This window comes from Parasteatoda tepidariorum, chromosome 5, assembly GCF_982258835.1.
Source record: "Parasteatoda tepidariorum strain Cologne lab strain chromosome 5, Ptep-v5.0, whole genome shotgun sequence".
In the NCBI taxonomy this organism is placed as follows: Eukaryota; Metazoa; Arthropoda; class Arachnida; order Araneae; family Theridiidae; genus Parasteatoda; species Parasteatoda tepidariorum.
In genome coordinates this window covers 21,051,343-21,079,237 of record NC_141759.1, presented here as the reverse complement: position 1 = coordinate 21,079,237, position 27,895 = coordinate 21,051,343, and the positions used below count along the sequence as shown (strand labels likewise).

General features: G+C 31.6%; 2 protein-coding genes across 2 annotated transcripts in view; one reads left to right on the top strand and one right to left on the bottom strand.

Moving 5' to 3' along the window:
- The window catches only part of LOC107444752 (monocarboxylate transporter 10), a 274,874-nt gene that overhangs the window by 113,258 nt on the left and 133,721 nt on the right, over positions 1-27,895 (bottom strand). The window lies entirely within an intron of this gene.
- Positions 24,403-27,101, top strand: LOC122269115 (uncharacterized). The gene is made up of 2 exons (XM_043040752.3): positions 24,403-24,720; positions 24,826-27,101. The coding sequence occupies exons 1-2, from the start codon at positions 24,508-24,510 to the stop codon at positions 26,989-26,991; spliced, it is 2,379 nt and encodes a 792-aa protein (XP_042896686.2). The 5' UTR covers positions 24,403-24,507; the 3' UTR covers positions 26,992-27,101.

The window sequence follows — 27,895 nt, the reverse complement described above, 5'->3', positions numbered from 1 at the left end:
AATATAATAAAATTAAAAAAACATTTGATCGAAGAAGAAGAAAAAAATGTTTAGGTAAAATATTAGTGCTGCCATCTATGAGAAACAATTAGTAAAAAGGTAATAAAATTGAAATAATAATAAAAATGTTTAACGGATTGAATAAATTAGCAGTCTTAAAAAATAAATAAATAAAAAAATATAAATAAATAAATAAATAAATAAAAAATAAGAATTTAAAAAAAAAAAAAAAAAAAAAAATTAAAAAAAAAAAAAATCATTAATAGGGAAATTAATTTAAAAGTCAGTCTGTCACGATATAATATATATATATATATATATATAAATATATATATATATATATATATATATATATATCTATATATATAAAAATCTCTTGTCACAGTTTTAGTGGTTAAACTCCTCCTAAACGGCTTGACCGATTTTGAGGAAATTTTATATGTATATTCAGTAGGTCTGAGAATAGGTTTATAAGTAATTTTTTTTCATTTTTTGGACAGATTTAACGTATATTTTAAATATATCTTTATTTAATCGTATTCGGATCCAAACTAGACGTGGAAACATAACAATTAAAAAACAATATTCAAGCACGTTGCAACAAGTCATATTAAATTCCAATACTTATGCACGCCCTTAAAGGAAGAGCATCAAATATATTTGCAAGTATGTGTATAAAGGCGGTGATATAGCAGTATTTCGAGTTGAGAATACCAATGTGACAGCTCTTCCAGTGAATAACAACGACGAAATAACGCTGTACCAAATAGGCCGGTTCATCAGCTCCAATGAAGCTGTTTGGCGTATCTTTGGATTCCCAATTCATGAACGGGATCCAACCGTTAGTCATTTTAGCTGTTCATCTTGAAAACGGTCAGAGCGTATATTTCACGAACGAGACAGCGATTGACCGAGCTACAAATCCACCGAAAACTACACTCGCCAAATTTTTTGAATTGGGTAATCGTACGGATGCTTTTGGTGCCGTTGCACAGACATTACTCTACTCAGAAATACCACCCTATTTCACACGGGTTCAAAAAAATGGATAATACGCAAGCAAGGCACACCGGTTGATGCATGTCCCGGTTTATTCAAATCAAACGCCTTGGGGAGAATATTTACAGTCAATCCAAGATAGACTGAGTGCTTTTATTTTCGACTGTTGTTGGTTAATGTCACCGGCTCATTGTCATTTCAAGATATACGTAAAGTCGATGGACATCAGCATCCAACGTATAAAGATGCATGCCTTGCACTCATCTTGCTGGAAGACGACAACCAGTGGGAATGTATGCTTGCTGAAACAGCATTGAACTGTACTGCAAAGCAAATTCGTCTACTATTCACTATAGTATTAACTACATGTTTCCCGGCCCGTATAGAAACGTTATGGGATAATCACAAAGATTCGATGACTGATGATATACTGTATCAACATCGCACACGTTGCAACGATCTAACGATAACATTTAGCGATGCCATGTACAATGAAGCACTGATTGTTATTGGGGATCTTTGCATTATTATTGCCAACTTGCCACTCAGTTATTTCGGTATGCCTTCGCCAAATCGAAGTGCATCTGATTTATTAAACACTGACATGAATCGTGAACTTCAATGCAATACGAGAGAAATAACAGCGATCGTTACTCGCAATGTTCCACTAATGAATGAGGAACAAAGGAACATTTATGACCGCATTATGCTCGCAGTTTCGGCAGGACAAGGTAGATTTTTTTTCCTGATTCACCAGGTGGAACTGGCAAAACATTAATTATTTCGTTAATTCTCGGTGAAATACGATCAAATAATGGCATCGCGTAGGCCGTTGCATCATCTGGCATTGCTGCAACTTTATTGAACGAACCAACGAATTGAATCTGTAGATGCAACAGTTATTGCCAGGTAACTTGGTGACATATAAATCCGTTGATGCAGTTTGCGATCCCATTGAAGCTGCAAATTTTCCAACAGAGCTATTAAACTCATTGGATTTACCTGGCATATCACCGCATAATTTAGTACTCAAAGTTGGATCTCCAGTTATTTTGCTTCGTAATTTGAACCCACCACGGCTGTGCAACGGCACGCGATTAGTCGTTAAAAAATTAATGAACAACGTCATCGAAGTCATCATTTTAAATGACAAATTCCGGGATGAAAGTATATTACTTCCACGAATCCCTATGATGCCCACAGATGTGCCAATTCAATTTAAACGCATTCACTTCCATATAAGACTGACATTTGCAATGACAAGGCCAAACAATGTCTGTTTGTGTCTTAGATTTGAGCACACCATGTTTTTCACACAGACAATTATACGTGGCATGCTCTCGAGAGGGCAAACCACCCAGTTTAATTGTGTTAGCTAAAGATGGAATGACAAAAAATATTGTATACTCCATTGCACTCAGAGATTAATATTGTTGACTAATATTTTCAGAATTCGTTGTATATATAATTTATTAAAAAAGTTACAATAAATTTAAAAAAATATTATTTGGTGTGTTGTTATTTTCCCATTCCGTCATCGTTCATAGCGCTCCGTGCCTCTTCCACTCATATACCACATACGCACACACTTACAATAAATAAGATATATTTTCATACTATAGAAATAATTCATGTGGCAAAACAACGTTTGCCGGGTCAGCTAGTATATATATATATATATATATATATATATATATATATATATATATATATATATATATATATATATATATAGATATATATATATATATATATATATATATATATATATATATATATTTATATACGTATAATGAGAAAAAAGGCACCAACCCTTTGCTATCTGAGTACTTTAAAATGTAGTTTAAACTACTAAAAGTGTTAAATCCGTTTAAATACATAATACAGTATTTTTATGTAATTTTAAAATTACTAAAATACTAATTATTAAGGTAAAAAAATGAATTTTCGAATAATGACTGTTGATGACGCTTTAGAGTACAAAAGGGTTAAATAGCTTCTAGCATCCAGATAAAAATACACACGAAAATTTACGGTCTCGTATTTGCTTAATTCCCAATCTTTTCTAGAGATTTTATGGTAACAAAACAAACGAGTAGTAACAACATGTACTGTTTGTCTACGATAGCTACTCTGTCCGCCACAAAGTCTGCGGCAGTCTGGTGCTATGGAAACAAGAAGAGAGCATTTTAGGGAGGGTGGCTTCGATGAAAAGGTCTCCTTTTCTTTCGCCTTCGATGATAGCTTGTATGGGGAGTATACCAGATTGGCTGACTCAGCCACCAGTAGGAGACTTATTTAATCTGATTCAAGAACTTTTTTAAGATTCACATGAATATTTCTTTCTTACTTAAAATAATTCTCTTGATTCAATCAGCGGGAATCCTGTTTTACTGACTTTCAGCCAGCACTTGAAAACAGCAAAATAATTAGCTGTCCTCCACATGTCTGTTTAAATATAACGGTATTCAAAATTATTTTAAATGAAATATATTAAAGTAAAAATTAATTATGAATGTAAAAATCTTGCTACCACATTAAATATAAAATCTTTTTGAAAATTTAAAAGAGAAATCGTAGAAGTTATGATCGAGTCTGGCATCAGGGCCTCATATACAAGCTCATAAATTTTAATATCCCCAAAGATCTAATACTACTAATTAATAATTATCTGGCAAATAGAACTTTTCATATTAAGATCAATACAGCATTTTCTTCCGCTAGAAGCATTAAAGCAGGAGTTCCGCAAGGTTCAATTCTCGGCCCTGTGCTCTGCCTAATTTATTCAGCGGACTTTCCAAATTTTAATAATATGAGAAACATCACCTCAGCCTTCTACGCAGATGATACAGCACTTATGAGCAGATCAATAAATCCTACGAAGTCAGTTACTAATCTCAGTAATATCATACCACATATCGAAGACTGGTGCACAAAATGGAAGGTAGCCATCAACACCACTAAATCTTCACTTTTTTTTTTTTTTTTTTTTTCTTTCCTCCAAGCCTTGGGCATGTACCTAGGTTATGAAAAAACCCTTAACCATATAGCCCAAGACTTGGCCACTAATCCAGCTCCACTCCAGCCTACATAACATGATTTAAAAAAAAAAAAAAAAAAAAAAAAAAAAAAAAAAAAAAAAAAAATTATATATATTTTTTTAACTTAAAGTGTGGAATTTAAGAAGAAATAAGACCAAAAAAAATATACATGTGAAATGGGAAATTAGTAAAAAGAAATGAATAAAATAAATTAATAAGAAAGAAAGAGAAAAAAAAATATAGCGTTAAAAAAACTAATAGAGATGAAAGTATTACTAGATGTAGAGAAATCTTAATAAACAAATATATATATATATGTCTTTTTAGTAGGGATGTGTATAGACTTGATTGGATTGACGTAGCTCTTTTAGATCGTGCAAGTAAGTTGGGCAGGAAGGTGAGGAGGCTCTGTGATTACAGTCCAGATTTAAATTGGAGTCTTGGTTGGATGAGTGACAGTTTATGCAGAATTCTACTTTTTCTGTGCAATTTTCGATACTATGACCTTTGTATCCGCACTTCTCACAATAACAGTATGACTCAATACATGTGTTTTGGTGATGACCTATTGTCTGGCATTTTCTGCACCTTAATAAAACAAGTCTTTTTTTAATTGTGCAACGTTGTAGACCAGCGTAGAAATAATTAAGATTCAAAAGCTTGATGGAGAGTTTTCTGTTGACTCTTATGGTGATGTGTCTCTTAGAATTATCTCTTTTATGTGGGATTTCTTTGGTCAGTTTGATGATATCATAGGAAGGGTTGAAATTGCCATTGATTTTTATCAAGTTAATAATCTCAGTTTCTGTGAATGTGACAGGTGTGTTAAGAAGAATTAGAGAGAACAACTTTACGTCTTTGTCGTGATATTGGATGCCTGTCTTTTGTAAGGTTGAGAGGACCGTTTCCTTATGTTGATTGTTATGAAACTTTAGTTCTAGCATCTTGCTGCTTCTATAGACTTTTTTCACTGGCAGTTTAGGTTCTTCCTGAATCAGCCTTTCCACAATATCAGTTGTGGAGCAGTCTTCTTGTGGTTTTACTATTATTGGTTTTGGTGGTGCTGTTACTTGTGGAACATCAACATTGATAGAGGTGGTATTTTCTAATTTTTCGAGTCTTGCGTTGATGGTCTTTAGATTATCTTCAATTTGATTTAGTGGGTTTGAGGAGTGAACATTTAATGAAAAGTCATCAAGTTCTATTCGCATATAGTCAATTTTCTTGTCCAAAGATGTTTGGAAGTTTCTAGAATTTATCAAGTCATGAGTTTCTTGTTCCGGAGTTATCTTCCTTATTTGTTGAATTGCATTGATACAAGCAGATCGTGGTTCTTGCGGAAGGAATATTTTCTTATGATTGCTGTAGTTGATGTTTTTCTCTATTATATGTAGAAGGCGTTCTATATCCGTTTTAGTCTGTGACATGATGGAGGTATTTTTGTTGGCAGAAGTTGGAGTATCACTGATGATGCAGTCGTTGGTTACCGGAGAAGTATGTTCATAGACAGAAGTGAGATCAACGATTACTGAAGGTGATGTATTAGTATCAAGACATTGTATAGTTTTATTATCTTTTCGATGAGAATTTTTTGATCTGGAGGGAGTTTCTGTGAGTGAGATATTATAGTCAACTCTTTGAAAGTTTTGTGTAACTCTGCGTTGGGATCTTGCTGATCTTGCAGGATTTTGAAAATTGTCTGTAACTTGTGAATTAGCCATGAAAGAAGGTAGTCAATATGTAAGCAGAAAGGGTAAATAGAGCTCTTTAAAAACGTTAGTTAATGTAAAAATACAAATTAAAAAGAGTGGCAATGGTGAGTCAAGGCCTGGCCCCTGAAAAAACCCAGAGTAGAAGTTAATTGAGAACCGATGCTCCATTGATAAGGTATGTCACCGCCAGAGAAAAGAGGTGTGGGAGGATAAAAGCGTATTAGATGTGCTGAAAACCTGATAGAATGCAGGAAACAATGAAGGCGGCTCTAGGCAGAGTGAGGAAACTTAATTGGTTGAAGCAGAATGGTCAGTCATTAATGGATACACTGGCGATGGCATACAAGTACTAAAAGTTGCCTAATGAAAATTTAACTAGAAACATATGTGATAATTTAAGACAGTTAACTATATATCAAATTTAGTGCTAAAAAGATAAGATGCAACAGTAGATAACAACTGGTACTAGGCCGGTAAAAGTTACATCAATAAATGTACTAATAAAGAGAGGATAGGCCATCGCTATGTTAACAAACAATTTCTAAGTGCTTAAAAATGGTGAGAGTAAACAAACCGAAGTATTAATAAGTACTACTGTTGATGAGTTGACCTGGGTATTCCATTGGTTGGAAGTATCCAAAATCTTCTGGTAGGCTGATGCAAAATATTGCTAGATGACCTTAAGCTATATATGAGTATGTAAATCTAACTTGAGCTTTGTTATTTGAGAAAAAACATTGTAAAAATGCAAAGAAAAATAAAAAAAAAGCACTCGGAGACAATTTTGACAATAATATAATGATACATAATTAAAAAAACCCTTAAAGATAAATAAAATGGCCCTAATCTATGTAAAAAGAAATAAAAATGAACTAAGACAACAAATGTATGATAGAATCAATGTAATAAAGGTTTGTAAACAATGACTCTGGTATTAACATAAAAACAGCATGGAATAGGAAAAGCTATTAAAATGAATAATGTCGATTATAAAATTAATTGATTAAAGAATTATGAATATGGCGTGATTTAAAGCACTTAACTGTGATTGCGATCATAGAAATTGTTTACATTTTGTTATGGGGAATAGAACACCATTAACATGGGAAAGTGATGTCTCTTTGAAATTTAATATAAAGTCAAAGGATGGATGAAAAATTAAAAACAGGGTGGCGGACAATTGAAAACATTTGGGGGAACAACATATAAAAAATTTAGATAGAAATAAAAACGCTAAGATAAAACTTTGAGTGTCCAAAGTCAGAGTTTACAAAATACTAATTTTAACATAGCGATAGCCTATACCTAGGAGCGTCAAAAAATTTAAAGATACTGATAATTAGAGTACCAGACCACTGGAAAATAAAAAGTTAATATATTTGAATAGAGAATCGCATGGAGGATTGAAATGAAATGCTTTAAATTTGAAAAGAGTCGATAAGTTAATGAAAATTTAAGCCAAAGATAGCAATGATTACCATTTGCAGTGGATGACATGTTAAAATGGCGATCTGACACTCTAAGCCTAAATCAATGGAACATCGGAAATCTAAAACTTGAAAACGGAAAAGGGGGCCTCCCAGAGGCCGGAAAAGACTCACCAGGGATGCCTTGGGGTGTTACATGCCGTTTTTATTAAGAATTGGGTAGAACAAATAGATATTTAACGCTTTTATTAGCGATTTTTTGGAGCTCCGAATAGAGATGTTGCTTATGTGGGAACTACTAAATCTTCACTACTAATTATTAGGAAATCAAGTAAAGAGAAAGTCATTTATCCAAATATTACTCTTTTCAATGATGCAATACCACTAGTTCGAAAGGCCACCTACCTAGGCGTCACTCTTACTAGTACTTTAAACTGGAATACCCATATTGAAAATATTCTTAGCAAAGCGCAAGGAGCCTCTAGATCTCTGAAACCAATATTAAGCTATAATTCAAAACTATCACTCAAAACAAAACGAACGCTATACCTCCAATGCATTCGACCGATCATCAGCTACGCAGCCCCTGCATGGAGCACAACCACTGTTACTCAAAAAAAAAAAAAAAAAACTGGAGATTACTCAAAATAAATTCCTCAGATATATCACTGGAGCCCCCATATCGATGAGAATGAAAGATCTAAGACGAGATTTAGAAATCAACAAAATAGATGAGCACATAGCTGAACTATGTGCAAGTTTCTTCAGAGATGCACACTCTTGTCATACGTGCAATTACTTTAAAAATTTTGATTTTGAGCTCATCAAAGACAACATAAAATATAGCCCGGCAACCGCCTTTTTCCTATCCGACGGAGTTCTGCCCCGTAAATTTTGTAAATACTTGTAAATAATTTTGCGCATTTATTATGTATTTCTCCTTTTCTCTGAGGCTATGTGGCTACTGTGCACCGGAGAAGCTCTGGGATAATACCTCCAGGGGAAGCAAGGCAGTCTGCCACAAAACCTCTTCTCTCTCTTAAACTTGTTTGTTCAATCTCACTACTTCATTTTAATTTTCTCTCAGTAAAAAATACTGAACCCCAACTTTCATCTTTCAGTTGCGCTTCGGCGATTTATTATTTATTTCCACTCAGATGAATTAGTTAGAGCCCCTAGCGGGGCTGATGCTAAGATAACCATCACATATGAGTATGAGATCGTTGAAGTCAATCAAGTTTAACTATTTTTTAAATTTTCAGACTATAGTTACTTTTGAATGCACCAGTAGCTTAAACCCTTTAGCGCCGACTGTCACAAATACGTGCCAGCATAAAACCGTATCAATCAGGGTAAAAAGATGAAACTGGTAATCAAGGTAATTCTTTAGCAGTTTATTTGTGGGCGGAGTTATAATTGTTTGATTTATTTAATTCCCCATTACTTTGTTCAAAATAAGACTATTTAGTTATACTTTGAATTAGCATTGATATGATAGGGCAAGGTTGACTAAGCCTTTCATCCCTTCAGTGGGTCGATAAATGAGTACCAAGCATGCTTGGGAACTAAACACTGGGGGTTCGGCTGCTCCTGCACCCCAGAGCCCAAGGTCAAGAAAACTGAGATGGGCACAGTAGGACTTGGCCTTCTATGGGCTATCGCGCAGCTGAGTTTAGTTTTGTTTTATATATATATATATATATATATATATATATATGATTAAACTAACAATAATTAAAGTAAAAGCAAAGTAAGTCTGTCAAATTAGCAGCAACTACATTTAAGTTACCGTTTTTTATTTAATTACAACTTGATTCTGACTTTGAACGAATGCTTTTCTGAATCACCCGTCCCCAAGGGGTTAAGTTAGTTAAACATAATTGAATTACAGTGATTTTAGCTACAATGACATGTAAGTAGTTAAAATCAATGCATAAAAATCTTAGTATTTTTGAAAACTGGGCTGTTTGTACCATGGAAAAGAAAACAGGCTTGTAGTAAAACCATTTCACAATTAGCTTTTTTTCGGAAAAAATACAGGATCCTGACTACCAATGGCTTTCTTGTTATATGCAACAGCGCAAGAGAAAGAGAGTTCGATTCCCAATGAAGTGAGCCGGGTTCTTATCTTAGGAATGGCTGGTAGACTATGGAATGGCTGGTATGGAATTCCAGACCCGGCTCGTACCGACCACATTGCTGGCGTAAAATATACACAGTGATAGTCCGATTACGGGTCAGAATCCCCAAACCGTAGGAGGTTTTCACGACTTTCCTATCCATGTAACGCAATTGCAGGTTTAGTTCCAAAGTCCTTAATGAAGGCGAATTTCTCCCAATACTTGATCCAAGAATTTCTTTGTCTTCTGGATTGCGTTCCAATTTACAAGACTACGGAGTTGAACATTGGTAATCATGAACTGAAAATTGGGTCGGCTGCAGGCCTGAAAGCGAGACGGTGAAGAGAAAAATTTGGTAGTAGAGCTATTTCACTAATCATTAGTGAAATAGCTCTACTGATAATGGATAATTTTCGGGAGGAGTAAATGTATTCTTTGCAATAAACAAATCATTGTTGTTCATTTTTCTAGGGGAAAAAGCAATTCAGTATAAAAATTGTATCCGTAAAAAATTTTTTGGTAGCTATGGATATTTTATTATTCCATAAAAAAAGTTAAAAACGAAATTTATTTGTTACCAGTTTTAACTCTTTACCATCTTGATATATATGGACTTTCAGCCCTGGTCGGCTGTTCGACGATGATATTAAAATGAAAGAAATATACATGCAGGACAGTTTCTGTCTGGTTATAATTCATAGCAAGAGGGTTCCTACGTAGCTGGAAAAATTAAAACCCGATGCCAATTTCGTTGTAAAGAAGCTGAAAATTTCTTAACGAATTAGCTTCCGCTATTGAAATAAACTTTCATGTCTGATATCTTTTAATCCATATATATATTTACCTAAAGAAAATGAAATACTCTTTTAGTTATAAAATATTTTTTTTTTGTAAATAGCGGTCAGTTGGGTTTATTTCCCATTGGCCTCAGAAATGCCAGAATTGCTACTCTCTTATCGTTATCCAGTGAGCACCTACGGTCAAGCCACGGCGGTGGAATAGCGTCGCCCACGTCATACAACCACAAATCCGTTTATAGTGCGGGTTACATTCACTCAATCACACAGAAGAAAGGACATAGAACAGAGAGAGAGAGAGAAAGAAGCATCCATGCCCTGAGCGAGATTCGAACCCGCAACCATCGGCTCCGCAGTCAGGCACACTAACCACTCTACAACCTGATCAGCTTAGCTATAAACATAATAATATAAAAAATTCATATTAACATTATTACCACTTTTTAATTTTTTTTCCATTTGTGTACAAGCCAAGAGTAATCGACAATTTTTAGTTTATTTTTTGAAAACAAGCTAAAATTAAAAAGATTTGCTACCAGTTATTTTCTCTTCTCGCAAATGCGAACAAAAGTAGACAAATATGCACTCGTTAATATGCTTATAAGCTATTTCAAGAGTGAAAGTTAATTTTTTTGTTAGAAGATTGGGATCCTAAAAAAAACTTATTACCTTTTGTTATATCTTATTCATAGTATTCCTTTCAAAAGCTATGTATGAAAAATATTTTTGCCCTCCAACGTGATTCTTTGGATTTGCCGGGATCATTATATTAAATCATAAATCGCTAGCAAGATTTGAAATCACCCGTTGTACATAACATGTATATTAAAGTGACTAATATCAGAAGATGTCGTGTATTGTGTACTTGATTTTACCACCATTCACCAGATTCAAATGAAATCAACGCGATTCATCATGAAATCCTCGACGCCAAGAAAAAAGTTTTCTTTTTTTTTATCCTGCCAAGAAATAGAATCATCTAAGAAGAATAGCACGAGACTGATTATTTTCTGCCATTATCAACCGCCATTTGTCTTTTCCCAGAATTCCTCGCCACGTACTCATCGAGATGCTGGAACTATGTTTTCTAGGACGATGGACTAGGTTCTTTTCTTTTGATAGTCTCCAGTTTCCTTTTTGTTCCATTTTATTTGAGTAACTTACTTTTGTGGATTTATTTTGACTTACTTAGATTGTAGGGACTCTTAAATTATATTGTGACTGTCATCCGGGAGTTTATTAATGGCCCCTCTATGCCATTCTTCATCGCGATTTAATTCAACATTAGTTTTGTTAAATCTCTTTTCGTGACAAACATCTGTTTTTAGGTACATGGGAATGATACATTTAGTTAAGTCTCCTCTAAAAGAATTATGGATCGAAAGAAAAACTGAGTAGACGTTTGCTCAAAAAATGTAACTTTTATTCTTAATTTCATCTCTTGTAAGGTATGACTTACATAAGAGTATTTCTTTCATACTTTTATGATGTAATAAATAAAAAAAAATGTAATAAGACCTTATCTACAAAACTCTATTATTATTTTAATATGGTTCATTTTATCACATGACTTTATCAATATTCATCGGCAAGGTATAAAACTATATTTAATGAACTACAGTGTCCGAAAGAAGGCTATTCCAACAACTCTGGCCTTAGTGATCAGTTTGAAAATAATATTTCTAACTATCAGGCCAGAAAATAAGATAGAACAGGATAAAAACTTGGTAGTAAATTCATTTCAGTTTTAGCTGGATTGTGGGAGGAGTAATTTTTTCTCTTATTATTCTTAATAACAGGGCTTCCGCGGGCCTTGAAAATTTTAAAAAACGTTAACGAAAAAAAAAAGTCGAAATCTTAATTTCTGTGTAACCACCACTAAAATTTGTTTTCCAACGAAAGTATATATGTATTAAAATTCAAGTCTCTAAACCACGTAACGATTAAGTGGTATACTGAAATAAGAAATATCTTGTCGCATTAACTTAAATTTTCTACCACAATTAAAACTTTTCTAGGACAATTAGAACTCTGAATAATGAACATTTCTCACCGACCTTCCAAGAGCTTGCTTTCTTTATTTAATAAAACTAGGTCACGCAGCGGCCCCTAGTATCCCATACATCATGAAATATTAAAATATTGAGTTACAAACATATTGAGTTTAGCAACATTGTGGTAGCTATACAAGAGGTCAAACACTTTGCACCTTCCAAGAAACGGAAACAGTGCTATTTATATCTTGTAACTAATAAAAAATATATTGGTTATTATTGATATTTTAATCTAATTCATCATCATCTTGTGTTCATCTTTTCATCGTAATATATAAAAGAACGCATAGGTTTATATACATACATATGCACTTTTATGCTGCTTTGAAAATCACATATAAGATTTTAAAAAAAGAACGTAGGACCTTTACGTATCGCATCATAAACTCAAACGCATTATTGCCTTCCTCCTACCACTCCCTACGTAGTAGAGAAGGGGGATCACTCAGTAATCATTCGAATGAATTTTAAAAAAGTTTCTGGTTGGAAATATTTTATTAAATTTAAGTAAATAACAATAATATTGAGTTAATAAAAATATTTTATTGAAATTAATTCTCTGGCTGGTAGAGTAAAACCAATTGTTGATTTGAAATCCGCGACGTGAAAATAATTAAGAATCGTTTAAAAATCTCCTGAAACAGAAAACAAAACAAAATGTTCCCCAGTGTAATCCCTGTGTACTACACTATTAATTTTAAATTTTAATATTCGTGGTGAAAAAGAAAGAATAATTTTAATATTAAAATGGTAGCAAATGTATTTGTCTTTTGCTTGGTTTAAGAAGAACTTACTGCTTATCAAACACATATTGGACAAATATCTAACTCGCAAAATTGTGCAAGCTTGGTCTTAAAAGAGATACTAAAACTCGGAATTATAAAAATTAATGTATTTTATTTACATAAATTATTCCACAAGTTATAAAAACAGCAATGATTTAAAATTCGTCTAGTTAACGTGTGTTGCATATGTAGGTAAATATTAAACATGGGGAGTTCTAGTATTATTGTCTGAAGTAGAAACTTTATCTCTGCTAGAAATACAATAGATAAAAATTAGACTGAAACAGCCAAAGTTTTGCCAATAAAAGGAAGAGCTTATTTGTCTTAGACTGAAACAGTCAAAAATTGATCAATAAAAAGATGAGCTTATTTGTCTGTTTTTTTCTCTCATAGCACCCTAGCCTTTCGTGGCATTGTCTTTAGAGACATTTTTACATAAGAAATCGCTTTATAAAGGGTATGCAAACGGAAAAAAAATCTTAAAGTTCTTCTTTAAAAGATAAAATTATTCCAAATGTTGTCTAATACATAAGATCGGAAACAGGAGATTATTTAAAATTATTTAGTATTTGTAACATCCGAAAGTAATTTCAAAGAAACTTTTGTTTTCCAATGGATTAAAATCTAAAATTTATCAATTATTTAAATAAAGTTTTCGGCAATTTATTAAAAAATTTAAAATCAATAGCTTTTTCAGTAAAGTCCTCGGATAAGATTCAAGTATATTTTTATAAAGATTATTTGTTTGACGTATAATTTTTCTGAGTCGTAAGTCACAAGGTAATTGGCTCATAAGATAACTTGCACGGTTCATGAAAATGTTGTTACTGCCCTTACAAATTTTAAAGATGGCGGGTCAACAAATATGGAGGGAATGAAAGATCTTTTCCACCATCTCTTTTTTTTAGTGCCTATAAAATTGCACACAGAGCACAATAAAATAACCCATTACAAAGTTATCATTGGTTGAAATTTTAGACAGCGTTGCAAATTTCTTCAACTTTCAAAATGTAAGCAATCGTTAGGCTGTCGACGTTTCGAACATTCAGTGCATAACTTCCCAGTGACGCCATTAATCTTGATTTAGTAATAATTTATTCATTAATATTTTAAATAATTCTGTCATGTCAGAAAAACAAATCTACTACAGAAAAAGTAAAAAATATCAAAGAATAATGAAATTCAACTCAAAATTTTTAGAAACTTACGGACCATTCTTATTGGTTCGGGTTTGACCGTTCTCCTTAGAATTCTCCAATCAAATTCTTACTTCTTAAATGTGTATGTCAAATGAAGTTTTATTTTAAGGATAAAGTTAAAATAAAAAATTCAATCTACACAGCACTTGTATTTAAATCGAGCTTTTAATTCATATTGTGTTCAAAATATTTTATTTCAGCGCAAAATCATTTGTTTATAACAAAAGAAGAAGGATGAAATTTCTCCACTCTTCTCTTAAGATTAAATCTGATTAAGCTTTTTCGGAGCCTATAGGGCAGGGATGGCGAACCAATGGCACGCGTGCCATTTATGGCACGCGACACAATATTTTGGGCACTCCACCGATCACAATTGTTGTTACACTATGAATTGTTATTACACAAATGTTATTGCGCTATCAAGCATATGTAACAATTAAATTAAAATTCACAAAAAACAAACAAAATAATAAACAATTATTAATAAAAAATTAATACTAAAAAAACAATTAATAACCGTAAAAAATAAGTTAGCAATAAATAACGAGCAAAGAAAATCAACAATCCTGCTTAAACTAACATCTTACAACCTAATATAAGTTATTGGTCATCTAATCTGCAACAACAGAAGTCACACTGATGTTACTTTAAGTTGAATTACTTGTATAACAAACTGAGACATTGAAAAATGTTTTTTTTTTCAATGTAAGTAAAGAGTTTTGAGTTGATAGTATATAGTATTACTATTTTCCCAATAATCAAGAAGTCAAAATTATTTGACGGCACCTCTATGACCTCACTAAGCAATTTTTAAGAGAAAATGGCACGTTGGTGTATAAAGGTTCGCCACCCCTGCTATAGGGGCTTGATTCGTAATTCCGAATCAAGGAACTTTCCCACTGATTGCAAACTTCTTCTCAGTTTTGCTTTCTAATCAGCATTCTCCGTATTGCATTTTTAAATTCATGGCATTAAATATATTTTCATTTATCTTTTATAGTCCGGGAGTAGTGAAATACACAATTTAACGCAGTAATATAGAACTTCAAGATTGGTAATGATGAGTAATATCTATTTCATCGTACAAACAAAGTAAATGTGCTGCTATTTTTGTCCGTGGAATAAGTCTATTTTTTTATTTTTCTACTTTCGAGGTTTTTATAGGATAGTGATTAAATGAATTTAAAAATATAGGAAAAGGTCAATCAGTTTGGGTAATGTTTTTAACGCTATTATTCTATGATGATTCCGATGCAACATGGTTATTATAATGCAACAATGATTATCAAAATCGTAAAAAATAAACTAAAATAAACCACTACCAATAATGTTTGAAAGTAATATAACTTTCAGGTAAGCTGAGCTTTCTTCAGAATCTTTAGGTATTCCGAATCCTATAATTCAGTAATCTTTAGAAGAGTCATGAATATTGTGGTTGTCATACGGAAATGTAGAGATCAACTTAATCTTCAAAGTTTTCAATATTTAACACATTCACGCCGGGGTGACCCCCCGGTGGGTCACGCTAGATTGTCTCATCTTGGCAGCGCACCGGAGTAAAAACTGGTAACAATAAATTTCATTTTTTAGTTTTTTTCAAGGGAATAATAAAATTGTTATTGTTGAGAATAAATTAATTCCTCCCGAATATTACCTAATATTGAAATAGTTCTTCTACCGTATTTTCACTTTTCCTGGCGTGAACGTGTTAAAGTGGTTGGCTTAAAACACGTTTACGCCGGGTGTTGGGCCTGAAAGCTGGACGGAAGAGAGAAAATACTGGTAGAAGAACTATTTCAATATTAGATAATATTCGGGAGGAGTCAATCTATTCTCAACAATAACAATTCACTGTAAGGAAATTTATCACGGCAAAGAAGCAATTCAACATAAAAATTGCATCTGTTAAAAACAATTGGTAGTTATGGACTTTTATTATTCCCGGAAAAAAACTAAAAAATTAAATTTATTGTTACCAATTTTTACTCCGGTGCGCTGCCAAGATGAGACAATCTAGCGTGACCCACCGGTGGGTCACACCGCGTGAACGTGTTAAAAGAATGATGTTTAAAAAAGAATTAAAAATTATTACAGTTTAAAAGATATATATATATATATATATATATATATATATATATATATATATATATATATATATATATATATATATATATATATATATATATATATATATATATATATATATATATATATATATATATATATATATATATATATATATATATATATATATATATATATATATATATATATATATATATATATATATATATATATATATTAGTGTGAATCAAGATCGACAGTTTTTATCCCACCAATCCTAAAAGAGTTAAAGCAATTCAGACAAAAGTGCTGAAATGATAGTTTGTATTATTGAAATTTTGTGCCAAATAAATAAAAGCTGAAGCATCAATTCTAAAAGCAAAAATTATCCATTTTCAAAGTTTATTGCACTTGAAAAAGATTTACATATCTTTCTCAATCCAAGCCTTGTTCTTAAAGCTACATTACACATGAATTTATCACGACTATAAAATATGTCGTAATTCGTTTGTAAACTTACGACAAAAACTCTAACTTAAAGTCTGTTTTACAAGGAGATAACAGAATTCAATTACTCGTCTAGAAATTTATTGTGTCTTCGAGATAAAATGCCGGATAGCAGGGAAACCGGATATAGTCCGGGAAAATTTTATGGAGCTTCCATCATCCTGGTAAACAACCTCATGGTGCTCTAAAATAAGATGAACATTAATTTTCTAAAAAGGTTTCATCGTTAACCAGTGAAACCTTACAAAAGAAGATTGTTAGGTTGTTTAGTTTCTTTCCTTTTTTTTTTTTTTAAAGGAAGATTTTCGGTGCTTCATTTCTAATTTGGCGTTTGGCAACAGTCGTAAAAGTGAGTGGGCTCTTTTTTTAAATCAGTAAAAAATGGGAAAGAAATTGGAATCCACTTCTCCTTAATTAAAGCAACAAAAGAAGCATGTTTCTACTTGTATTTCGTAACTTAGTGAATTTTAAATTAAACTTGTTGCCAAAACGTAATGTTTATATTTAACTTTTAAAGAACTTTGATTGCATTGCTGTTTAAAATAAAACAAATGCATTTTCTGTTTTACGAATACAAGAAAACTTTAATTATCCGAATACCTCTGTACTCAGAAATCGATTGCAAAATAATTTTTGTTTTACACTAGCACTTTGGTTTGTTTTTTTTACTTTCTCAATTTCAACATTATATGTTATATTTTTGCTTATGTTGACAAGACGAAAGATTTATTGAATGAACGAACAACTTCAATATACTTCAAAAATTTGAGGAAGAAAAAATATCTCACTATAAGTTTAATCCAAGTGTCCTACGACCAATTTTTCTAACTTAAATTATTGACATGACAGATGTCCATGATAAAATTCAATCACAAAAAGAATTATATTAATAAACAAAAAGTTTATGAATTTCCATGAAAATTATAATGAACCATTTTTAACCAAGATAATTATAATTAACTATATTTGAATCATTTCTTTTTCTGCAAAAAAAAGTCAAAATTTGTCTAAGTTGCAACAATCTTCTCTACTCTGGTTCCATTTGAATGGAAAGTAATTTTCTACATAATTTTTATCAACAATCTATCAAAGATAGATAAAATTTAATCACAAACAGTATTTAAAAATGGTATAGTGCGAAAACATTTTTTTGAGATAATTTTCTGTCTCAGTCTTAAAGTTGATAAATAACACAACTTAGCCCTGTAAATCAAAAATCAATTACTTCATCTTCTCTTCTTCGTCAGCACTACAGCCTAGTGCAGGCCAAGGTTTTTATCAGTTAGCTGCCTCCAGGCAGGACGACTTTGAGCTAGATTTTTCCACCTATTTATTCCCAACAATTTTATGTCCTTCTCAACACTGTCCAACCATCTTGTAGCTGGTCTCCCCCTTCCTCTAGTTCCTTCACTTTGCGAAAAAGTAAGTTTTTTAACTAGGTCCAAATCTTCACGATGAAAAACGTGCCCCAGCCATCTGATCCTGTAGGCCTTAATAACCCTCAAAATATTAGACAATCTATACTTATTGTATATCTCATGATTATATAAACTTCTCCAAACATTATTTTCCTTAACTGCTCCAAAGATTGACCGAAGGATCAAATAATCACTTCATAGCGGTCATTTAAAAAAAAAAAAAAAAAAGTGTAATTTTTCGCAAAAAATTATCTATCAATTATTATAAATGCTACATTTTTTTCTCTAAAGCACTCTTTCCTTAAAAATTTACCAAAATTATTTTAATTTCATAAAATTCGCATTTGTTTATATGTAATTAAAACATCTAAATTATATCGTATCAACTTTTATTTCTAAATACTATTTGCATTACGCTGTTATAATGTTTAACCCTTTCGCGCCGACTGTCACAAATACGTGACAGCGTAAAACCGTATCAATCAGGGTAAAAATATAAAACTGGTAATCAAAGTATTTCTTTAGCAGTTTATTTGTGGGTGGAGTTATAATTGTTTGATTTATTTAATTCACCATTACTTTGTTCAAAATAAAACTATTTAGTTATACTTTGAATTAACATTGATTATATATATGATTAAACTAACAATAATTAAAGTAAAAACAAAGTAAGTCTGTCAAATCAGCAACGACTACATTTAAGTTACCGTTTTTTATTTCATTACAACTTGATTCTGATTTTGCACGAATGCTTTTATGAATCATCCGTCCCCAAGGGGTTAATTAATAAAGATATAAATTCTTTACGGTACGAATCTCCCATTATAAACTTACATATTTTGTTATTTTTTGTACTAATTATTAAACTTTCACGCTGAGATTTTAACCTGTCGATTAGGATTTATGCGTACAAATATCATACGTTAGCGTCTATACTCGCAGCAGTATTCAGTTTTTAAATAGTATTGTGATGTTGTTTCTTGCAGCTTTGTCAATTTGTATGCCTAAATGTACCCATTACAAAAACTCATTAACTTTTAGATGAGCATTTATAATTTTATTATCTTTTGTAGTGCCTTGTATAATATAACCATTCAAACTTTGCCTGAAATTTCGAGAAAACTACTTTCGTTTTGAAAGGAAAAAAACAGGAACTCTTTTACTGGCTTTTTTTGCTCAAAATATTCAAAGGTTTAAGAACGTCTTCCGCTTCATATTAAAAAAAAGGATTACTGGGTATAAAATTGATACTGTCTGTTTAGATGTGCTGATATGGTACTTTTAATTCATCCGCATACCCATATGGTGATATTAATGAGTAAACTTTCACTATTTACGACGAAGCAGTATAATTCTAGTAACCTTTTCGGTCCCTAAATATTTTTTTTATGATAACGTAGGCTATTTTTAAAAAAATTTAAAACTGAATCCACCTGGAAAAATTCAGTTAAAATTATAAATTATTTCTAAAGAAATATATTGTCACGTAGAATAAATCTAAAGCTGCCTAGAAAGTTAAAAAACATTTATTCAGTACCTTCAAACGTACAGCGATTCGAACTTGAAACACCTGAGATTTTATAGAATTAAAAAAACGGAAAGGGAAATGGCGAATTGGAACATTCTAGAAATCTCTAGAGGGTGCAGAAATAATAAACAAACGATTAAATTACATTTTCATCGAGTTGTAAGGATCGAACTCGGTACCTATGTCGGATTCTAGCTCGGGTGACGATTCGAACAACTTGGCTACGCCGATCACGTCAATATTCTGGTAACTAAACATATTCATCCTTAAACTGATATAAATGCAGTTATTAGGATTATTTCCATTATTTCTAATGAAACAGACATTTAATTGTAAAGAAAAAGGCTCAACTACACTGTTAGAAATATTACTGAGGTTTAATAGAACTAATAGTTTAGAGAAAAAAGGGAGCTAAATGAAAATCCGCATCTTGCCTAGGTAAAAATAAATTAATAAAAATTAAGTAAAAATAGCATATTTTTGAGGTTTGTGCAGACGATAGATTAAATTTCGAATTCAGGCACAAAAACGTACTTAAAAAAAAAACTCTTTTTCGACAGATTAGAATTCCTAATCTTAAAAAAGGCACAATCTGGGAAACATGGTCGTGACAGTTTTAGAATGGTTGAAAGTTGGGACAGTTTTGGCATAGTTAGGAATAGTTGACTCTTAATTATAGTTTGACTTTAAAACAGTTTTTTAAAGCATAGCGTAAAACTATGTCGTCTATGAATTGAATTAATTTAGAGAGCAACTCAAAGAGCTCAACTTACTTAAAAGCGAAACCAAAATGCCACAGCCACCGAAAAAGTGAAATATACTAGGTGTTGCCAACAATACTCTAATAAAATGAGACAGCAATTCCTTTTATCGATTTTTCTGTCACCAGCAGACTATCTAAAATTAAAGACTGTTGTAATGAATTAATTCTTCACAAAACCAATGGTATTTGTCACCAGGTTTTGTCGCAATACGTATAAAAGCTTTGTTTTTGTAATTTATGCCAAAAAGCAAGTTTAAATTTCATCTTTATGTAAATTTTTTTAACGATTTTAAATTTGTTTAAATCATTTAGCCATTCTCATGAGCAATGAGTTAAGAAAATAATCTAAAAAATAATCGTTTTAAACTGTCAAGTTTTTAAGTAAATCATCGTGTTATTATATGGAACATGTATGAAATAATTATAGCTATCAGCGAGAAATGAACTAGCATGGATCCAAAGATCCTAATGGTTATCGTAGAAAAAACAACCGGTAGAAAACCGTGCAAAACCGTAGAAAAATATTCACCAAGTAATAGAGACCTTAACAGATAAATCAAATTCTGAAATATATGTTCTTACAATGAGACCACGTGATTTGTGATGAAAATTAGTGAAATAGTGGCATACGAGTGAAATAGTGGTATACGAGTGACATAGTGGTATAGTATATTAAAGTGTCCACGACTTAAATTAATAGAGTACACTGGCACGTTGAGTGGCATGGAGTATAATTAAATGACAATATAATCATAAACAATATAAAATAAAATAATCATGAAGATTATGATGATTGATATTATTTAAAAGTCTTAAATATATTCTAGAAATTCAACTACTTAAACATTTATGAATAAAGAGTGGTTGCGTAAATGTTTTATTATTAGTATTTATTTTAAGTAAAAAAAAAGAAGATAGTTTTCTTTAATGTAATATATTATATAACTATATACACATAATTGGACCTAAAATGAAACAGCAATACCTTTTCAGATTTAAAATTGTAGGTATGTACAGGGCACAAAAATAAAAAAGGACCACCCAGAATAACTTTTGATCAAATGATCGGATCTTCACGTGCTAGGACTCATTTATAACGGCTCGAGGGGGTGACCTCAAATATGTTAATTAATAAGTGCAGATGATATTTTATGTTATACAGCAGCTGTTCAACCAAATTCAGAACTTGACTTTTTTTGTTACTAACTTAGGTCACTTTTTTCATAAAGGCAATTTTCAATTCTCTGCAAAATGCTACACTTATTTCATTTCAGAGGCAATAGATTAAACTACTGGCTACCACTTTTTGTCCGGCTATGGAATTTTAAATGATCAAGCTCCGCCCCGAAATTGTAAAATAAGTCCATTAACTGATATAAAAAAAGAAAGGAAAAGATTACTAATTATTTTGTAAATGTAAAAAATAAAATATATAATTTTATGAATTTAGTCTCTTGTTTTATGTATATGAAAATGTCTAAAATAAGCTGAGTTATGGTTTTAAAAAAACGAACTATCTAAATGTCGAGAATAGATATCAGAGAGACTTAATTTTTTGTTCTTGAATTTAGTTATTTAATTCTGAATTTTAAAATTATTTACTAGGAATTTAAAAAATATTTAATTTTAAACGAAAAAATGCATACAAATTTTCATAATTTATTACATATATTGTTATGAAACAACATTTTTAAAATTTGCTTCTTTGTTTCATCGACATTTTACATACACAAGCTCCTTTAAATAACAGAAATATTAAATAAATTATGGTATATTGATTGGATATAAATATAATCATTACTGTTTAAAAATATTATAATTTTCAGGACTTATTAATTAATAATATAAATTAATAATCCCTTCATCTTTTTTTAATTTTTATTCTCTAATTTAGTTATTTAATTTTTAATCGAAAAATTATCTAATTTTAATTGATAAAATGCATTTTATTTTTCCTAATTTATTATATATATTGCTATTGAAAAAAATTTTGTTTTTAATTTCGCTACTTTTTTTCATCGACATTTTAAATTAATAAATTTTTATTAACAACCGAAATAATATTGATAATATTGATATAAAATATTGATTGAATATAAATACAATTATTGCTGCTTAACCCTTTGCAGTCTAATGTCACCTCTGAGGTGCCATCAAATAGTCAGTTTTTTAAAATTAAAAAATTTATAACTTAATAATTGTTCAACACATTATTTTAAAAATTATATAAAAATACTGAATTATGTATTTAAAATGATTCGGTGCTTGTATAAGATGAAATAGCTTCTTAAAACACTCGAAGGGCAGAGGGTTAAAAATACCCTAACCATCACGCCTTGTGGAAACCTTTTGGAAAAGGCTGGATAATACATATTTTTAAAAACAAAAATGCTCAATTTACTTGTCTTCAAACCGAACATTCCAATTTGATTCGAAGACTTAGCAATTTCGTAGCAGGCATGCATCAGAACCCTTCGCTCGTTCCAACAATGGAAAAAAAGAAGATGCTGCCATAGGAAATCGATATTTCACGAAATCTTAATCTCCGTTTAAAACGCAGGTCGTAAAAGCGGGACCATAAAAAAAGAGGCCTCTACGAGGAATTTGTGTCGCTTTCACAAGTGGACAATTTCCTGCTCCAACCGAACAGAGTGGTTAGTACCGGATAGGATTCATTAATCGCATTCGGCTTTTCCAGTATTGATTCTTTTCCGGACAGTCAGTGAGGCGTGTAATGTGGACCGTCCGGACAGTCCCCGGCAATCAGGACGTCTTCTGGACATCTTCCAATTGGCGATACAAGCCTCAAGAAACAATGGATAGGAGACCACTTCACTAATAAAAAGAAAAGAAAGAAAATCAGCCTTAATCGAGTTGTTTTAAGAGATTTTTTGAGTTTTACTTCTGTTGCTTGAAGTCTTGTTTAGGGGCCGTTCAAAAAGTACGTACATCCCGAAGGGGGGGGGAGGGGATTTGCTATTTTGTACGGTTTTGTACGATGGGGAGGGGGGGAGGTATTATACCAAGTACGTACATTATAAGCATACACCAAATTTAAATTTGACTTTTTCCTATTATACATATGTTTGTTCTTGTATTTTTTTTTTTACACGGCGACCACTTGTTAAAATGAGTAAATCGAAATCTCATACTTCTCCACCTTCCATTTCGCGGGCACCATCATTCTTTTCTCCCCTCCCTCTCCATCCCATACACCGACTGCTCGACATCGGACACCTCCTGTGTGCAGTTTTCGAAGAATTTTTTTTAGAAAGGAAGTTGAAATCCTTTGTCCAGCTGTTTGGATTTCTTTTATAGGTAAGCTTTATATTTTGAAATCATGATTATTAAAACACTGTATTTTAAATTATATCTTTGCTTTCAACGTATATTTTAATATATTAACTGCATTCTTTAAATTTCCTAGTTTCTTTATCAAAATCTTTTATTTTTTCCAGTTATTTTTTAACACGTGGTAGCCATGCCTAGCTTTTACTGTTTAAATTTTTTTACTCTTTACAAGTTATGTCAATACTTGTTAGCAGTGTTTGACTTCGATGTTTTAATGCGTTATAAATGATTATTTTTTTATAGTATGTTTTATGAGTCACATTAAATATAGTGGCTTTTAATAGATTATACAGACTTTTGAATAGACACTACGTTATTTTTAGTTTATGTATGGTTTTAAGTGCAGATAAAATGAAGATGTATAATGATGAATTTAGAAATATGTTATATTGTATGTACCCCTATATTTGTATGTGAACGAAATATGTATGTATTTTGTCGTATGTCACCTAGTAGTACAGGGATAAAGAGTCGCTAAATGAATTTTTTTTAGATTTTATCTCCAAAATCAATAGGGATTTATTAATATTTCTGTTAAAAGAATAAAAACCTTTTGCGTCTATCAGCTGCAAATAGTAATTTTTGATGAAATCTTTTTAGACAAAACATAATTTATTTTTCTTTCTGTGTAGCAGGTAATTATAAATTTATATAACAGCTTTTTAGTCATATTATAAATGCATATAATTTTATTTTACAAATTTTTTCATTATTTTTATCATTTTAGTTTATTAATTTTACAATGGATAAAAACAAGAAATTCCAAGAGTTATTTGCACAATACAAGCTTGCATTTCCTGAATTGAAACCTGGAAAATCACAACAGATTGCAAGTGATTTTTGGAATGATGTGAAAACCAGTGACAATTTTGAAAAAAAGGTCGATCAAAAAATACGTGATTTATGTCTTCTAGCGAAAAAGAAGAGAAGCACACTTGATTCATTCTGGATAATGGTATAATAATACAAATACTTGACTTTACGTGATTTTGTTTTAATTTTTTGTTCATTTAATAAAATTCTTCAGCTTACGGTAAATAAACATAATATTTTTTTTCAGAATACACAAAATCAAAATGCAACAAAATCTTCAGATTGTTCGAATGTGAATAGTAACGAAGCCAAAACAAGTGAGGCATCATCTTCAAACGAAACCAACAACCTTTGCCAGGATGAGCATAATAAAAAGACAGGCAAACCAAAATTTAAAACACCTGCACAAGATAAATTATCTCAAGAAATCATAATTTTGGAAAGTGAAGTGCAAACACTGAAAAAGAAGCAAAACGCGAATTTGCTGAAAGAAGGAGAAGCAAAAGAGTTGAAAGAAAAGAGGGACTTACTGGAAGAAAAGATAAGTAAATTAGAAAAATTAAAGAAAGAACGAGAACGTGCACAAAAAAACAGATCTAACTTTAAAAGAAAAATTGCTCAAATTTCCGAAAGTGGCAAGTCTGCATCGCCTTTGATAAGAGAAAAGAAAGGAAGACCTACCGTTGAGGAAAATCAGCCTGATCTCTTCAAAACTATTATTGAAATTGCGACTTATGGAAGTGCAGCTGATCCAAAGCGCAGAACAGAAACGATTCGTTCTATTAAAACATTAGACGAATTAACTAATGTTTTGAAAACTCAATATGGTTATAATATAAGTAGATCTGGCGTTTATTTACGATTATTACCACGACAATTCAATTCAAGAGAAGGAAAACGACATATTCAAACAGTTCCAGTGAAACTGATGAAAGCACAAAATGAAACTCACAAAACCCATGTGGATTCCAAGTTTGCAGCTGCAACTATACAAAATTTAGAACTGTTGGCATCAATTTTGGGTCCAAATGAGGTTTTTTTCATAAGTCAGGATGATAAATCTCGAGTGCCGATTGGGATAACTGCTGCAAACAAGCAATCACCATTACTGATGCATGTAGAATATCGTGTTAAATTACCGGACCACGACTGGGTAGTAGCTCCATCTCACAAGCTCATTCCTTCCGTGTACGCTCTCATCAACATTGAAAATAATCAAATACAAAAAAAAAGTGCAGTGACATACTCGGGACCGACTTATATAACTATAAGATCTGCTAAGCATTCATCGTCGACTGCCTATTCGCATGCAGCAGATATTGAACATATTTTCGAACTGCCTGCTTTTACTGGATTTTTGAAACAAAATGATGATTCAGTCAAACCTGTGGGGATTTTCACTGTAGACGGAGGCCCCGATGAAAACCCACGGTACATTAAAGTCATCCAAATAGCTATCCATCATTTCATAACGAAAAACCTCGACGCATTATTTATAGCCTGTAATGCTCCTGGAAGAAGCGCGTACAATCGAGTCGAAAGACGCATGGCACCGTTGAGTAGAGAGCTAAGTGGCGTGATTCTTCCGCACGATCATTTTGGTAGTCATCTAAACAATAGAGGTGAAACGATTGATAAAGTTCTCGAGGAGAAAAATTTTGCAGAAGCAGGAAAGGTATTAGCGGAAATATGGTCTGATGTAGAAATTGACAAGTTTCCAGTTATGAGTCAATACATTCACCCGGAAAACTCGGAACTGTGTTCTTCACAAATTCGAGAAAAAGATCTGACTTGGCAAGCTAAGCACGTGAGAAACAGCCAATATCTACTGCAAATCGTTAAGTGTAACGATGAATCCTGTTGTTCTAAATTTCGGAGTTCAATTCTTAAGCTTGTGCCTAACAGATTTTTATCAGCGCCTGTGCCCATAGCACAAACTGATGATGGTCTTGATATTAATCAACCACGAGGAACTTTTCCATCATTATTTTTATCTCAAACGCTGGAGCCAATTGTAAAAGCTGCTGTTAAACAAAAAATAGGTTTGAACTCCATCACAGAAATACCATACGATGCAGCATGCCCATCGGTAGAAGGTGATATTAAACGCAAAATCTGTCCTACTTGTGGTATATATTTTGCATCTTTAACTTGTTTGAAAAATCACAAAAAAATATGCAAATCTCCTTTGCAAATCAACAAAGTAAGACCAGTTCGTGTAGCAGCTCGTCGAGAGAAAGAACTTTTGGTTATCCTCCGAAACCAGGAAAGCGAAGATCATGCAGAGTGGATCGAAGATGATCTCGTTGATGAAGAAAATCTAAATTTTTCATCAGTCGCAGACGAGAGTAACGCTGAATTGGTGTCTCTCGAAAAGCATTTGGAATGTCCTTGGGAAAATACTGTAGATTAATAAAAAAATTTATTGAAAAATTGAAGTTTGATTGTAGGAAAGTATTATGTTGATCAGATAAGATTGTTTTATTTATTGATTCAAAGATAAAGTTGGGTGTTATTGTTTAAATAATTTACATGAATAAGTTATTTTAAATAAATATTTAATTTTATTTAAAACATAATTATTTTAATTTTTATGAAAAAAGGGGGTAGACAAATAAAATGTACGTACTCTAAGGGGGGGGAGGTAAGACCTTATGTACGGTAATGTACGAAGGGGGGGGAGGGGATTAAAATTTCTCCATTTTTGTGTACGTACTTTTTGAACGGCCCCTTACACGCAAATTTAATTCGATTTCAAAACTTTAAATAAATTACAGTGGTTGCCAATAAATTTAGTTTACATATACTTTTTTGACGCATAAAGTTATTTTTATGATTTAATTTATCGCTAATTTGAAAGTAAAGAACTAACCATAATAGAATTTTTACGAAAAGCGTTTTGAGATTTGCTTCTTTTGTTTGAAATTTGTCTAGTATATGGTGAAATTTTATTTGATAATCAAATCAAAGTTTGAAAATTGTCTAGTATATATTGAAATTTTATTTGATAATCAAATCAAAGTTTGAAAATTGTCATATATTTAAAATCATATTTAAAGTCATAATATATATTATGACTTTAAATATGTCATTACATATGTTGCCATAATATATATTGTCATCATATATATATCTAAATATGACTTTAAATATGTCATAATATATATTGTCATACTATATATTTTTAAATATGGCTTTAAATATGTCATAAATATATATTTAAAGTCATATATTAAATTAATTGTCAAGAAGTATTCTACCGATTTTGTTCAAATTTTGTATTTTGTCATTTCGAATATGCTTCGATGTAAAAATCT